Source organism: Eucalyptus grandis, chromosome 2 (genome assembly GCF_016545825.1).
Source record: "Eucalyptus grandis isolate ANBG69807.140 chromosome 2, ASM1654582v1, whole genome shotgun sequence".
Taxonomy (NCBI): Eukaryota; Viridiplantae; Streptophyta; class Magnoliopsida; order Myrtales; family Myrtaceae; genus Eucalyptus; species Eucalyptus grandis.
Genome location: NC_052613.1, coordinates 20268006 through 20282805, shown reverse-complemented (window position 1 = coordinate 20282805; position 14800 = coordinate 20268006). Strand labels below are relative to the sequence as shown.

At 37.3% G+C, this 14800-nt stretch overlaps 1 protein-coding gene across 1 annotated transcript; it reads left to right on the top strand.

The window, feature by feature from the left end:
• Positions 1-1348: 1348 nt before the first annotated feature.
• LOC104425796 (monothiol glutaredoxin-S10) lies at positions 1349-2098 on the top strand. The gene has a single exon (XM_010038603.3). The coding sequence runs from the start codon at positions 1568-1570 to the stop codon at positions 1874-1876; it is 309 nt and encodes a 102-aa protein (XP_010036905.1). The 5' UTR covers positions 1349-1567; the 3' UTR covers positions 1877-2098.
• The last annotated feature ends 12702 nt before the right edge of the window (positions 2099-14800 follow it).

Here is a 14800-nt window from a genome sequence, read left to right as displayed (position 1 = left end):
ATAAATTAAGGACTACCACTTTAAATTATAATTGAATGATTTAGGGAGATTTTATCTTTTGGTGAAAATTGAATGGAATTAGTTACATAGAGAGGATAGAAATAGTGCTGCTCTAATAAAAAAAAACGACAAATAGTTTTCATCAGATATAATGCGGTGCCTCATGACCGAAAAATTGACCCTCGCACGAGGCATAGGATGGTGGAGGGGCAAGTGATTTCCATCCCTTCCTTGCCCCATCTCCATCCTAAGGTCTGCCAAAACATAATCGTCATTGCCATTGTTTATTGCGACAAGCAGCAGAAGCTAATTACCAAAATCCTAGGGAATTGAGAATAGGAGAACTTTAGTTCAAGCTCATCAACATATCGAGTTTAACCTACCATTGCTCAAAAGTTAAATTCAGAAATTTATAAAACAATTAAGATACACTAATTTCTCTAAACCAAATTAATCTCCGATCGCAGCGTTTCTAATACAAATCACATGCGCACTCAAAAACTATGAGTGGTCCAAGGGTTTATCATGAGTGGTGAGCTGAGGAATGACCTATTTTTTTTTTTCCGAAAGCAGATGCAAAGTGATGTATAAGTAAAAATTCCAATCTTGAAAGAAAGGGACTTCAATCCAGACGTAAAAATTGAAGGATAAAATAGAAGATTTTTCCCTAGAAGTTATCTTCTAGAGGTTTTTACAATCCCTCTGGAAAGATTTCTCTTGGTCGTAACGCAAGGTACCCAAGTATAAGTTCCTAGATAAAAGTATTGTAGCGCACTCTTTCAAATGCACGGTTGAGATTTATCTCGAAAGCTAAGTTTCTCGACGAGGGAAGTGAAGGGTCATTTTCTTACTTGTCGAAGCAAAGTTCACAACATCTGGACGAGGCCCCGCCCCTTTTGCTCCGAGCCTTATCCGAAGTTGACATTCCCAAATCCATGACAAGCCTTCCCTTCTGCGCTATCAAGAAAAACATTCTCTTTCAATGCAATTCCGTACTATGCTCATATTCACACATTTTAAACCCCTATTGAATTAAAACCCGCTTTCGGCAACTTGTCGTGCCTCTGGCGTCCCACGGATTATCGTCAATTCCATGAACAATCCGGAATAAATGTCGCCATCACATCGAGGGGTGTTTCGCGGAATCGCATCAAATATCTCAAAAGAACCTTCGCCTTTTTTCATCACCATCACCTTCTTCTTCTCTCCTCTTCTCTTCTCTCCTCTCCTCCCCTTTTGTTCTCCACTTCGCTTTTTATATTCAATAACAAACCAATATCTAAAGATGCTCTCCTCCTTCGTTATATATAAAGGTCTATGACACGTCCATATTATTACATCACAAGGCAATTGCACAACATCAACCCTCCACAAGTAAAAAAGAGAGGTCCCAAACCCTAGCGGATCTTGTTTATAGAGCACTCGCCATTTTTCTTCACTTTTTGATTACATTCGAGAGAAGATCTACCCCGAAACGACCCCCGCCCCCTCTCTCATCTTTGTGAGATCCTAGCTAGATAAAACTAGCTCAACCAAGACTAACCGGAGATACCATCTGGTTGGAGACATGGATAAGGTGGCGAGGCTAGCATCGCAGAAGGCCGTGGTGATATTCAGCAAGAGCTCGTGCTGCATGTGCCATGCAATCAAGAGGCTGTTCTATGATCAGGGTGTGAGCCCTGCGATCCACGAGCTTGATGAGGACCCGCGCGGCAGGGAGATGGAGCGGGCGCTGATCAGGCTTGGGTGCAACCCTGCGGTCCCTGCGGTCTTCATTGGAGGGAAGTTCGTCGGGTCTGCCAATGCCGTCATGACGCTTCAGCTCAATGGCTCACTGAAGAAGATGCTCAAGGACGCCGGAGCTTTGTGGCTCTAGCGAGAGAAGCTGGTGACTTGCTGCCAAAAAATAAAAGTTTGCTTATAGCTGGGAAAATAAACTTAACAGTTATAGCTAAACATTTCAATATCTAATTATCGATGTGTAAGACCCTTGCATGTGCGGCTTTTAGTGGACACTGTAAGGAGAAGATTAGAGAAAATCAATGAAGAGAATGTCGGATAATCTTGCTGATTTTGATTAAGGGTCTTCATTATGATATGGAATGTCTTATTATCTTGCTGATTTTCATTAATGGTCTCCATTATGATATGGACCGTATGATGATGTGTCTACGAAAGTGAACTTCAACAACTTAAACCCTTTCGAACGGCATGCTGCAGAGTGATCTTTATCATCCGACATACAAAATTAGAAAGTTTCATTAATGATGATAGATTAAAAAGGTCCATATAAGAGGAAAAATGTAGGACGTGATTTGATCATTTTTCTTTCTTGTAGCGTTAATTTGCCTTTTTAATGATAAAAAAACTAATGTGGACATACATTGTCTCGCGATCCTCATTTTTGTCTTGGAAAATGACATGTGTAGAGTTAATGCTGAGTTGAGATCAATGCTCCTTAATCGTTTCGGATTTTCCCAAACTTTTACCTTGATGTTGGGATATTATTCGATTTTAGTTTCAATTAACCTTACGAAAATTTTAAATGATAAACTATTACTATCTTATTGGGGTTGGTTAAAAACTAAATGAGGTATACAAGCTGTCACGATCCTTTTTTCGCTAGACGTTGACATTAAAAATTGGAAAAAAAGAAAAGGGAAGGCTGCGGCTGAAGATCCATAATTACGTAGTGCATAGATGACGGCTGTCACCTTTGGATTGGTATCCCGTTGAAATTCCGCAGCTATTACGATGCCTTTGCATGACATAAACGCAATAAGCAGATCAAATGCAATGTCAAATCAGTGATTGAATATATTCTTTCTTTTGGAAAAACGAGACAAAAGTTATCTTATTCTTCACTTTATGTTGCTCCAATTTTACGTACAATCGCCCCTCCATATCGGAAGTATTTTCCTCATTTGGTACAATATTAAAATGGGCATTTGCATGAAGAATATTTAGGCTCTGTTTCAGATGAATTTTGCCGAAAAGTATTTGCTAAGGAACTTATTTTCAGGAAAAAAAAATGATTCATTTTATAATTGTTTCGTTGTATTTTGAAGGTCAATTTCTTGTATTATAAGTAAATTATGAAATAGACGTTTGAAAAAAAAAATTTGGATTGCAACCTCAAGCCCTAAATTTGGGCTCTTGGAGACTTAGGCCCGACTGTTAGGGATCCGGGCACAGGCTTCAAGATCCTAGGCTCAGCCCTTAGGGACCTGAACCCAACTGTTGTGGTCCCAACCCCAAGCAACCAGATCCAAGCTTGGCCGCTGGCTTCTCGATGCTAGAGTCAGGATCGTAGGCCTAACCACTAGAGATTTGGGGATGGACACAGAGGTCTCAAGCTTGGCCGCAGTGTCTGGAATGCGAGGACTGAGTAACCAGGCCCTTGCACCGAGGTCTATCATGAGTTTTCGCCACCACAACTCTTTAAAATCTCTTTTCATACGTACATCTTTTAACACTCCCACTTCCATATATACGATCCACCCATCCCGCATCCTGTTATCCCTTTTCATGCCAATCCACCCAGCTAGAAACCTTAAGACCCACTTCCCAAAACCCTAACCAGCATTAGCCACGACTGTCCCTACCCTGCTCATCTCCACGTCATGGCCAACCGTCGATCCTCCTCGTCTCCCTCCTCCGTAAGTCCTCTCTCTCTCTCTCTCTCTCTCTCTCTTTCTCTCGCGTACGCCTCTGGTTTGAGGGGAATTGGTGACTTATCGATAGGGATGATAGTTTGATCTTTTCAAGTGACGGTGTTCTGTCCAAGATGCAAAGACGTATTTCTAAAAATAAAGGATGCGAAGTCCTAAAAATGGAAAAAAAGGTGAGGAAGTTATACTCTATGTTTCAATTAAAAAGAAAAAAGGAATATCGGTACCGACACGATTAGAAAAGGAAGCGATTATATGTTATGCTAGAGGAGGCAATTATCTCGAGTGGCCTGATGTTCTTGTTAATTTAATATATGATAATATCTTCTTACTTAACCAATTTGACCCCGTGAAATATTGGGCATTTAACCTTGTTAAAGTATTATTTGGTTGCTTGAATAAGGATCTATAATGGGCGTTGTATAAATATGTGGAACTTGCTTTAATTAATAGCTAAAACTTTTTGGTCGAATGTTCTAATGACTTAGCATACAAGACAAAGTCGGGTTTATTTCACACGTATGACTCATCGTTCTTCAAGTCCTCGTGTGTTCTTTATACGGCTTTAAAATATTTTGCACGTGAAATGGGTGTTAAAGTTGAATATTAGATGAGATTAATACATAAAGTTGTTGGCCATCGAAATGGCTTTCCAAAATCGACATAGCTAGAAACTCGAACATATTGAAGGAGAAGAAAGAGATTCGCGTACCTGATTTGGAATTCATTATTCTTGAAATAGAGCAATGATAATCCAATCCTTTGATGCTTAAGATCTTCTCCTCTATCACCCTTTGGACCCTGGTTCGATGGGATTGCCCCTCACGAATGTTCCTTATATGAGGTGTATGGGTCTATGTATTTGAAAATGACAATTGAGGGTTAGAGGAGGGACCTTAGCCTATTTATAGAGTTTTGGCTAGGTTCTCTCATCATGGGTCGAGCCTAGCTTGGTCTACACAAGTCAAGTCCATATTCGACTGTTAAAAAACTTTATATCTTACCTTATTAGACCAACTCCACAAAATGGTAAATCATAATCTCAATTAATATGGTTCACCTAAAAAAAACTCTTACATTCTCCCACTTGGACTATATTAATTGAGATTGTAGTGTATGTGCGCACTTTTACAAGATAATTTTCAACAGTCAATCCGATCATATAAAATCTTGAACACTAGATCATAGCGTCAACTAAATGTACATACATAGAGCCTTCTATGATCACAAGTGCTTTTAATTTTACCGGTATGGATTCAATATGATTGTGTGACAAATGGATAACACCTCATAAAGAGTAGTACCATATGTACTTTCCTCTTCATCGATTAATATTCTCTTACTTTAAGCGTTACAAAAATTGGATATGTTACTAGAGAATATCTTTATGGTTGTAATGAACTCACACATGTCTTATCTTTATGGTTAACATTTCTTTATGTGTAATTGAGACCAATGTACAAGGCTAATAACTGGATGCTTTTGGCCTTTCCTCAAGATTTACATGATATACTTAGATTTTGATCAAATGTATGTATACAACTCAATAATAGTCCATACAAAATGAGTCAATATATATCAAAATGTTATCAAATGTAATAAAACACAAATGTAAACTTTATTAGAGCAAATTTGAAGCAACTCCCACTAAACGACAACATCTAATGATTCTCCCAAGCCCATGTTCATGATATGTCGCTCAAATACACAAGGGCGAAGGCCTTTCGTCAGTGGATTTGCAATCATATCATTTGTGGGAATATGCTCGACTGTAATGTCACTATTCTACACCATTTCCTTTATGGTGAAAAACTTAACCTTCATATACTTAGACCCCTTGAGACTTCTGTTATTGTTGATAAATAACACTGCAGAGTTATTATTGCAATATAATTGTATAAATCTATCCACAAAGTTAAATACGGTCAATTCCTTAATGAGATTCATGAGCCAAATAGCTTGAGTAGCGATTGAAAAGCATGCTATAAACTCCGCTTGTATGATAGAGGATGATATAGATTTTTTTTTTTCACTTTTTCATAATATTACACCTCCTGCTAATATAAAGATACATTTTGTTGTCGACTTCTTATTATCCTGACAGCTAGCAAAGTTTGCCTCCAAATATGCTACAAGATGTAGATCATGAACATATCAGTAAATCAACATATAGGCTTTTGTTCTTTTTAAGTACCTCAACTTTCTTGGTAACAATACAGTGATCGTGTTTTGGATTTGACTGATATCTATCTAGAAGTCCTGTCACAAAAACGATATTTGGTCTTGTGCAAACTTAAGCATTCATGATACTTCTAAGCGTACTAGCATAAGGCATATCTTTCATTTGAATTTTCTCAAAATTTGATTGGGGACATTGTGAGAGATTTAATATATCACCATTAATGATAGGAGCAGTTTATGGCTTGTAATGTTGCATAATGAATTTTTCCAAATACGATCAACATATAACTTTTGAGATAAACCTAACATACGGCGAGAACAATCCTTATGAATTTTTATGCCAAGAAAGAAAGACACCTCACTAAGGTCTTTCATGTCAAAATTCTTCGATAAAATTTGCTTTGTCTCATACAATAATCCAATATCGCTACTTGTAAGCAAAATGTCGTCCACATAAAGTATGAGAAAATAAATTTCCTCCAACTAACCTTGCGGTATATGTATTGATCTACTTTGTTCTTAACAAAACCAAAATAAGTGATGACATTGTGAAACTTCAAGTACCATTGTCTAGAAGTTTGTTTGAGACCATAAATAGCCTTCTTCAATTTACTTAGAAGCGTACCTGAATTATTTGGTGTAAAACCTTTAGGTTGTACTATATAGACTTCCTTATCAAGGTCTCCATTTAGAAAAACAGTTTTAACGTCCATCTAGTGTAACTCCATATCAAAATGAGATATTAACGCTATCATCATTCTAAAATAATTTTTAGAAGAGATTGGAGAAAAAGTTGCTTCATAGTCTATTCCCTATCTTTGAGTGAAGCCCTTAACCCCACTAGTCTAACTTTAAATTTCTCAATATTTCCTTTAGAATCTCTTTTAGTCTCATAAACTCATTTGCAATCTATGGGTTTGCAATCTTTCGACAATTTAACAAGCTCCCAAACACCACTATGTTTCATAGATTGCATCTTGTTTTTTATTGCATCCAACCATAAATCTGATCAAGTAAAAGAAATAGGGGTCTATATAAGTCACCCGGTCTATAACGCAGTTGATATCGTACTCATTCTCTCCTAAATAAACTATATAATCCAATGGTATAGTTGAACGCCTTTTCCCAGCAGATCTCTTAAGTGGAGCTACTGCAACCTCATTCTAAATCTGAGGAGCTTAAAGAACTTCATCAAGGGCCATCTCAACAATAGGATCCTAAGTCTCGATAGATTTAGCTTGTGGTATAGTAGACTCCGATAATTATTTGCATACGTAGGAAAAAGACATAATTGACTTGGTCATATTGTTATCCTCAATAATTTGTGAGCAGCTACCCTCTTCGGCCACATCGAATTCCAAAAACTTCATTGTTTGTGCTTTTTCAATTCTTGTGCCCCCATTGTATTGTATTACCGATACCCTTTGAGTAATCTAAGTAAGACACAAAGTAGCATCATGATTTTAGAGTCCAACTTACCTAATGTTGGATTGTACAACCTTACTTCTACAGGACATCCCCAAATCTTGAGATTGTTTAAGCTAGGTTTGCATCTAGTTCATAATTCAAAATGAGTCAATGGAATAGCCTTGGTGGGAACACAATTCAAGATGGAAAAGACTTTTTTTGAAGCCTCATCCCATAAGAAGCTAAGCAAATTGGTCTTACTCATCATACACCTCACCATATACATTAGAGTACGATTACGTCTTTCGGCCACACCTTTCTAACAACCTTTCGAAAGTAGTCATCAATAAATACTATAAAATAAAAAAATTTATACAAAGTTGCAGTACAAGGTCCACTAATATTAATGTGGATAATCTCTAATAAGTCAGAACTTCAGATTGCAGTTTTCTTTTTTATCTTAGTCATCTTTCCTCTATAACAATTTACGCAAGTCTCTAGATCACTTTTACTAGCTTTTCCACTCTTTCTTTAGAGATGTGACAAAGTTGTTTATGTTATAATACATAAGATTATTCCTTAGGTAGAGGTCTTTTGGAAACAATACTTTCAACTGTATAAGCGACATATATATCATCGGGGGATAAACACAATCTCTACAATCCATTAAACGTATTGCAACACTCAACCTTATTGAATTAAATAACATAGATAGAATATTGTTTTTTTATTTCAAAGAGTAGTCGCACATGTTCAAACATGATACATATACTAAGTTCCATCTAAAGGAAGATATATAAAAGGTCTTTCTTGATGTTAGATTGAAACCACAATCTAAAATCAAAATGACATCTCCCATGAACTCAACATCGATTTTATCATTGTTTCTCAAAATGAGTTTTGATTTATCTTGATTAGGCATCCTTTTGTTTATGAATTCATGCGTGGTAAATGTAACATGATTAGTTGTACCACTATCTAGCCATCAAGAATTGAACAGGGCTTTAGATAGGTTGAATTCATAGATAAATGCCAAAGAATCATTACCTTTAGGCTCATTTTTGAACAACCAAGCTTTATATTTATCACAGTATTTCTTTATGTCATATTTTCCTGTAAAAGTAGCAACGAACACCCTCCCTCTTAAATGGTGTTTTTCTAGGACCCATATTTTTGAAAGGACCGGCAGCTTTAGGATTTCCTTTTTCGGAGTTATATTATTAGAGGGGCCTACAGCTTTAGGATTTCCTTTATAATTTTGACGTATAATCCCTTTACCCTTCCTGTTGGCAAAACTAGAGACATACAAGATAAGATGTTTTTTTTTTTTCAGTTTCTCTTCCTCTGCCATCACTCTAACTTTCAGGTCATTAATTGACCAAGTCTTATCTTACGAGTTATAATTGGTCTTGATAATTTCAAAATCAAGAGAAAGAGTATTTAATACTTGATGCACAATGCCAATATCAGAAATATCAACATGAAGAACTCGGAGTTTTGTTTGTAGGTCTATCATCCTAAGCACATAATCTCCTATCCTATCTAAACCATCATACCTCATATTGAAGAATGTTTGCATAAGGGTACCAATCTCAGCATTGGATGAAACACGATACCTAGCCTCAAGGCTTCTATCATTTGTTTAGCAGTGTAGTCAACTGGTAAGCCACTCATCAAATGTTCTTGAATGGATCGTTTCATGATGAGCAAGTAAATCCTGTTACTCTTTTCCCAAGTGGCAAAGCATGCTTTATGGGCTTCTATACTAGTGTCTATAACATCCACCGGCTTATCCTTAGTAAGAGCAATATGAATATCTGCCAGCTCCATCCCAAATAGAAAATCCTCTTTTAATTTCTTAAAGTTTGAACCAGTAAAACCTTAATCACAATGGATTGCCATTTATATAAAATGTAATTGATTTGATAAGTAATGTATATAATTAGCATTATGTGAGTATTATGTAACTTGAAAACTATATAAGTATACATCCTGAGAGCTATATACATCATCATGTAAACACCTTTAGGTAGAATATATGACATGCAATTGTATACTCTCTACATGATAGTGGTAAAGAAAATGAATTGCAACCTTTTTGTGAATTCACTACCTTTGGATATATGAACCACTAAGGTTAATCATTCCTCAACTATATGCAATACATGTGCCTCTACATGAACTAATACACAATCACTTCTTTTAGGAATATGACCACACATTAAAATAGGAGACATCCTATCATAATATGAAACCGATATGTCTTAAATCCAATCAAGTGTGCTACTTTGGCAGTCATAATTCAATTGAATTATTAAATTCTTTCATATCAGGAATATAAACTTTATGTCTTGTATTGGCCTTATACATGTGATTTTAGACTTGATGACATGGGCTATTTGTCATTAAAATCATATGTCATGTCAATTATATTGCTCCATTCGTTAATACACGTTGAACTTTATACATGTCATTAATGAATCAATGCTCTACACATTCTTTATGTGATGATACACATGAGTTTGCAACTGTATTGCCAAAGCTATAGAGAAACACATGAAAATTACTCAAAAAAATACCTCAAGATACACGTATTTAGGGTTCTACATTTATTTTGATATCCTTAAAAGTATCAATATGCAAAATAAATACATCATAGTATAGAGAATTCCATACAAACACACCGGCATCAAGCACACCTTGAACAAAACTTACACACACCCTTATGCACCGCTAGAGTTCGCGGTGTGTGAACTACACGTGCTGGCAAGCATGAGCCGGTTAGAAAACCAGTTCAATCGGTATTGACCAATCTAACTTATTAACAGTCAATGACTTGTATGATCGATTGACTGGTTTGGTCAATCGGTCAACTCGAGTCAGGTCGACCCAATCAACTTAGGTCAGGTCACAAGATTAATTGATTAGGTTGAGTCGATCAGGTAACATCATCAATGACATCACATCACACAAGTCAAGTGTAGGTAAGGCAATGACACGTGACATCATCATTACGTCATTAGCGACACACGTCCAATGTTGGTAACATGTGTCTGCGAATGACATCATGCATGACGTCATCCGCGCCTAAGGCACTTCACACACTGCACATGTGAGAGTGGTTTCCAATGCCTCCTTGGCTCATGCGGGCACATGAGGCAGTGTTCGGCCTCTGCCGAAGGCATACCATCCACCAAAATCTTCATCTCGACGAGAGAAGTCTAAATATATGATCAAAATTCACTTTTACTCAGAAAAATTCATGAAGACGTGCAAAATAATTTGAAACAATCTCAAATTTGAGATGCTCATGGGTAGCACATTTGGCCTCCGCTAGAGGCATGCCACCCACCGAGACACTCAGCTTGCCAAGAAGAATCTGAATATGTGTTCAAAGTCAAATTTCAACGGATAAAAATTTGGAAAGACAGGTCAAATGCAACAGTTTAAGTTTTAGACTATGCAGGCTTTGATACCAAATCTTGGTTATCAAAATGGTTTCGCAAGATAAACAAAGTTAGAAACTCGAACATATTAAAGGAGAAGAAAAAGATTCACATAGTTAATTTGGAATCCATGATTCTTGATACAAAAGAATGATAATCCAATCCTTTAATGTTGAAGATCTTCTCCTCAATCACCCTAGAGACCCCAGCTCGATAAGACTACCCCTCACAAACGTTCTTTATGTGAGGCATATGGGTGTATATGTTTGAAAATGACAGTTAAGGGTTAGAGAAGGGAACTTAGCCTATTTATAGAGCTTTGGCCGAGCTATCTTATCACGGGTCAGGCCTAACTCGGCCCACACAACTTAGGTCCGTATTCGACTGTTAAGAAACTTCATATCTTACTCTATTAGACCAATCCCATAAAATGGTAGATCACAATCTCAATTAATCTAGCCCACATTAGGAAAACTCTTACAAAAGTCTCTCAACTTGATGCCACTCTCAACTTAAAAAGTTGAAGTACATTAAAAATTTAGACCCTTATTAGTATTTCATGGACGTTGGATGTTGTAAGTTAGATCATGCTATAATCACTTTGACGGTAACTTTATGTTGTATGCTTCCAACACTTTACTACCTTTAAAAGCAAACATACGTTTGGATGTTATCAAGTCCACATTGAATGAGATTCAGCAAGCATCACAATGCTAGAAACAAAAGCATTGCTTAAAGTAATGGAGTAATAAGGTACCTCTTTTAGCTCAGTGCATTCACGAGCAAGATGACCCATCTTACCACGATTGTAGCATTTCATCTTGGCCTTATCCTTTTTCCCACCACACTTTTTGCGTTGGAAGGTCTTAGCCCTCTTAAGTGCATGATCAGTCTTCTTCCCTTTGTTGTTGAATTGAGAATTCCTTTTGCGCTTGAAGCTCAAAGCTTTGCGCAAACTTGATTCAGCAACATAAGCATGGGTAGAGGATCTCGCAACCTCTAGGCGCTCATCCTCTAATTCCAAATGATGGGCAATATAATCAAAAGTGACAATATTCTCATTATGCGTCATATTGATCTTTATATGCTCCAAATTATTAGGAAGAGACCTTATAATAGCCTGAACTTGATGTTCATCAGTAAGAGAGTGACTTGCCAATTTCAGCTCACGAATCATGTTTGACATATCCCGAAGATGCTGCCTCATAATTACATTTGGGCGCTTTCGGAATGTGTCAAACTTGATAGTGAGTCTCCTCAACTTAGTGGCAGATGTACCCACAAACTTATCTTTCAATGCAACCCACATAACTTGAGCTTTATCATAACTTTCAAACTCACACATGAGATCATTTTGCATATAGCTCAGCAACGTGATGTGAGTAATGCTTTTTTTTTAAAGCTTGATAAGCTTCTAGATCTCTCTTGTGTTGATTTGAAGTTCATGCTCAGGTTCATCCATAGTATGGTTGAGGGTTTCCAAAACCTTTTGTTTCTCAAGGATGTACTGAACCTTTCAGTGCCAAATATCATAATTGTCATCGTTCAGCTTCTCACTCTTATTAAGGTCAGCAACAATGGTCTTGGATGCCGAAGTCATAATCAATTGTTATAACACATTGACATAATAAACGCAAAATCAATACTAGCATACTTTACAGAGTAACACACATATTTAATTTGCAGTAAAGACAAACTAAATTAATGATAATTCAACAAAAGACACAGAAGCAAAAGTTCACTATGTTTCCAATCAACTTCTATGTACAATTGTTCTATTATAATTAATTAGTTTAATTTGCACAAATTTTAAGTTCTAGATGAGAACTCCTTTCAATTCTACCAACCTATGAACTCCCATTAGGAAAAATAATTACATGACCTCATGTAATTTCTACATTTTTCATTAACACAAAAACATAACATGATATGAACCAACGTGCAAATAACTATTATGCTTCAACTATAATCAAAATCACAATTCGACATATAATGGATTTCCTACCATTATTCGAATTTTCTAGCAACTAGAAAATTGCAAGTATATTAAACTATATACATGATATCATCGAACCAAGCTCTATACAATATATATGACATCATTTGCACATAAGCTAGATACTATATTTCCTAAACCATAAGAAAATACAAGCTACAAATAAATAAATTATGTATTAAACCCCAAAAAATACCCGTACATAGGGTTTCCTACGTATCTTTATACATTTATAAAATTCAAAAGTATAAAATAATTATACCACAGTGTAGACAACATTCATACGAACCAAACGCCAGTGACCACGCTTCAATCGGAGCTCGCATGTGCCCCCATGCACCTCCTGAGTGCACGGCGCGTGTGGTGCATGCGCCAGCGAGCCAAACGGCTCCTGGCCGTCCGATCGTTGACCGATCAACTGTCGGATGGGTTGAGTCAACCTAGGTCGGATCTCGGGTCGGTTCGAGTCACAGGTCGGGTCGTTGGCCGGCCAACTACTGTTGGCGATGACATCATCCCAATGGTTGTCGACCGTTGGATGATGTCACGGTGACATCATCAAAAGCAGGTTCGCCAATTGGCGCGTGAGGTGTACTTGCTGATTCGTTGACCGGCGCATGAGACGCACTGCCAGCACTTCAGGTGCGTGGCGCCCATGCGCAGCGGCCTCTAGCCGCGTGTGTGGGCGCGTCCGGTGTCATTCGACGGTATTCGACCCATCGCCGAACTCGTCTCGACGAGCTCTTTCACCCTGTATATTTAAAAATTAATTTTAGCCAAAAAATTATTTCGAAAAATGGCCAAAACTGTACGGGATGTTTGCAACCCCGAACCCGTTCTTCGCTTCGTTTCGAATTCGAGTTTTCAGATTGCAATTACAACCAATAAACATCAAAAACAGTGTAGAATACAATCTCTTGATCTCAATATCAAATGGTAAATTGAGAAAACTCAATGAAAAACAAGGTAGAAATCACGACCTAGCTCTGATACCAATGTTAGAATTCAAGTCAGTGGAAGATGACTTACATGATTCCGATGCGCAAACAGCAATTAACCCCGGAACGAATGTTGAATTGCGAATGAATTACAAACAAAAACTATCTCACGTCGGTCTGGATGCGATCACGAGGAAAGCACCCGATTTCCACGGCGTAAATACAAATTGTTCTTGTAAAAAGTGAAATGGAACGCCTTATCCCTTTGATGGAAATGGAACGAACAAGTGAGAGGATTTTCTGATCGTATGCTCTGCCAACCATTCCAACGGTTGTGTTTGGGAGGCTTTTATACATCTCCCTTCGTACCCCTCCATTAGTGTCTTTCCATCGTAATGCATTAAGACGAAATGGTGCGTTTCAATCGCACCCCATCATGGACGTACCAGCTAAAGTACAATAGAAAAAAAGAAAAAGGAAATGCATTAGAGAGACGCTGGGAGGCGCATGAACAGCAACATCACCATAGTCGAAGCGATTGTAGGGAAACAAATCGTTGGAAAGGGACGATGAGAACTACGTTCTTTTTGGAAGAGTTACAAATTATATTGTTGAACAAAGTTACAAAGAGTTACTCCTTTGATCACATCCTCTATGAATGATAATGACTACTAGTCTTTCACACATAGCCCGGGTGCATACACACATACGAACGTGTCTACACTACAAAAGATCCTCCAAAAGTACGTTAAAGGGTATCTCGCGTAGTTTAGGCAAGTATGGGAGTATTCCCACAAGAAAACAACATGAATTTTTTCAGACTCCTAATTTTTCGAAGATGTTAAAAGATGCTTTGCACATTCTTGTCATGTTTCAAGAAATGCGTTCTTATAATAACGAGGTTTGTTGAGTCTAACATCACTGACTTGTCACTAGCGACCAAATGGGAATTGTTGTGGTCTTGCAATACCATTACAAAACATCTACAAGGAAATTCGACAAAGATTCAATTGTGTATTGAGTAGAGCTAAAAGTAGAGCTATAAATTTGAACAAAAGGATATTCCAAACTAATTGATATGATTGCAATAGGAAACCTATATAGTAAAAAATTCTGTACAATCTATATATGCTAGAAAAATAACTGTGGATATGTTCGTCG

Bases quoted from the DNA above. Each gene is read 5' to 3' on its own strand.
- LOC104425796 (XM_010038603.3), top strand. From the start codon at position 1,568: ATGGATAAGGTGGCGAGGCTAGCATCGCAGAAGGCCGTGGTGATATTC.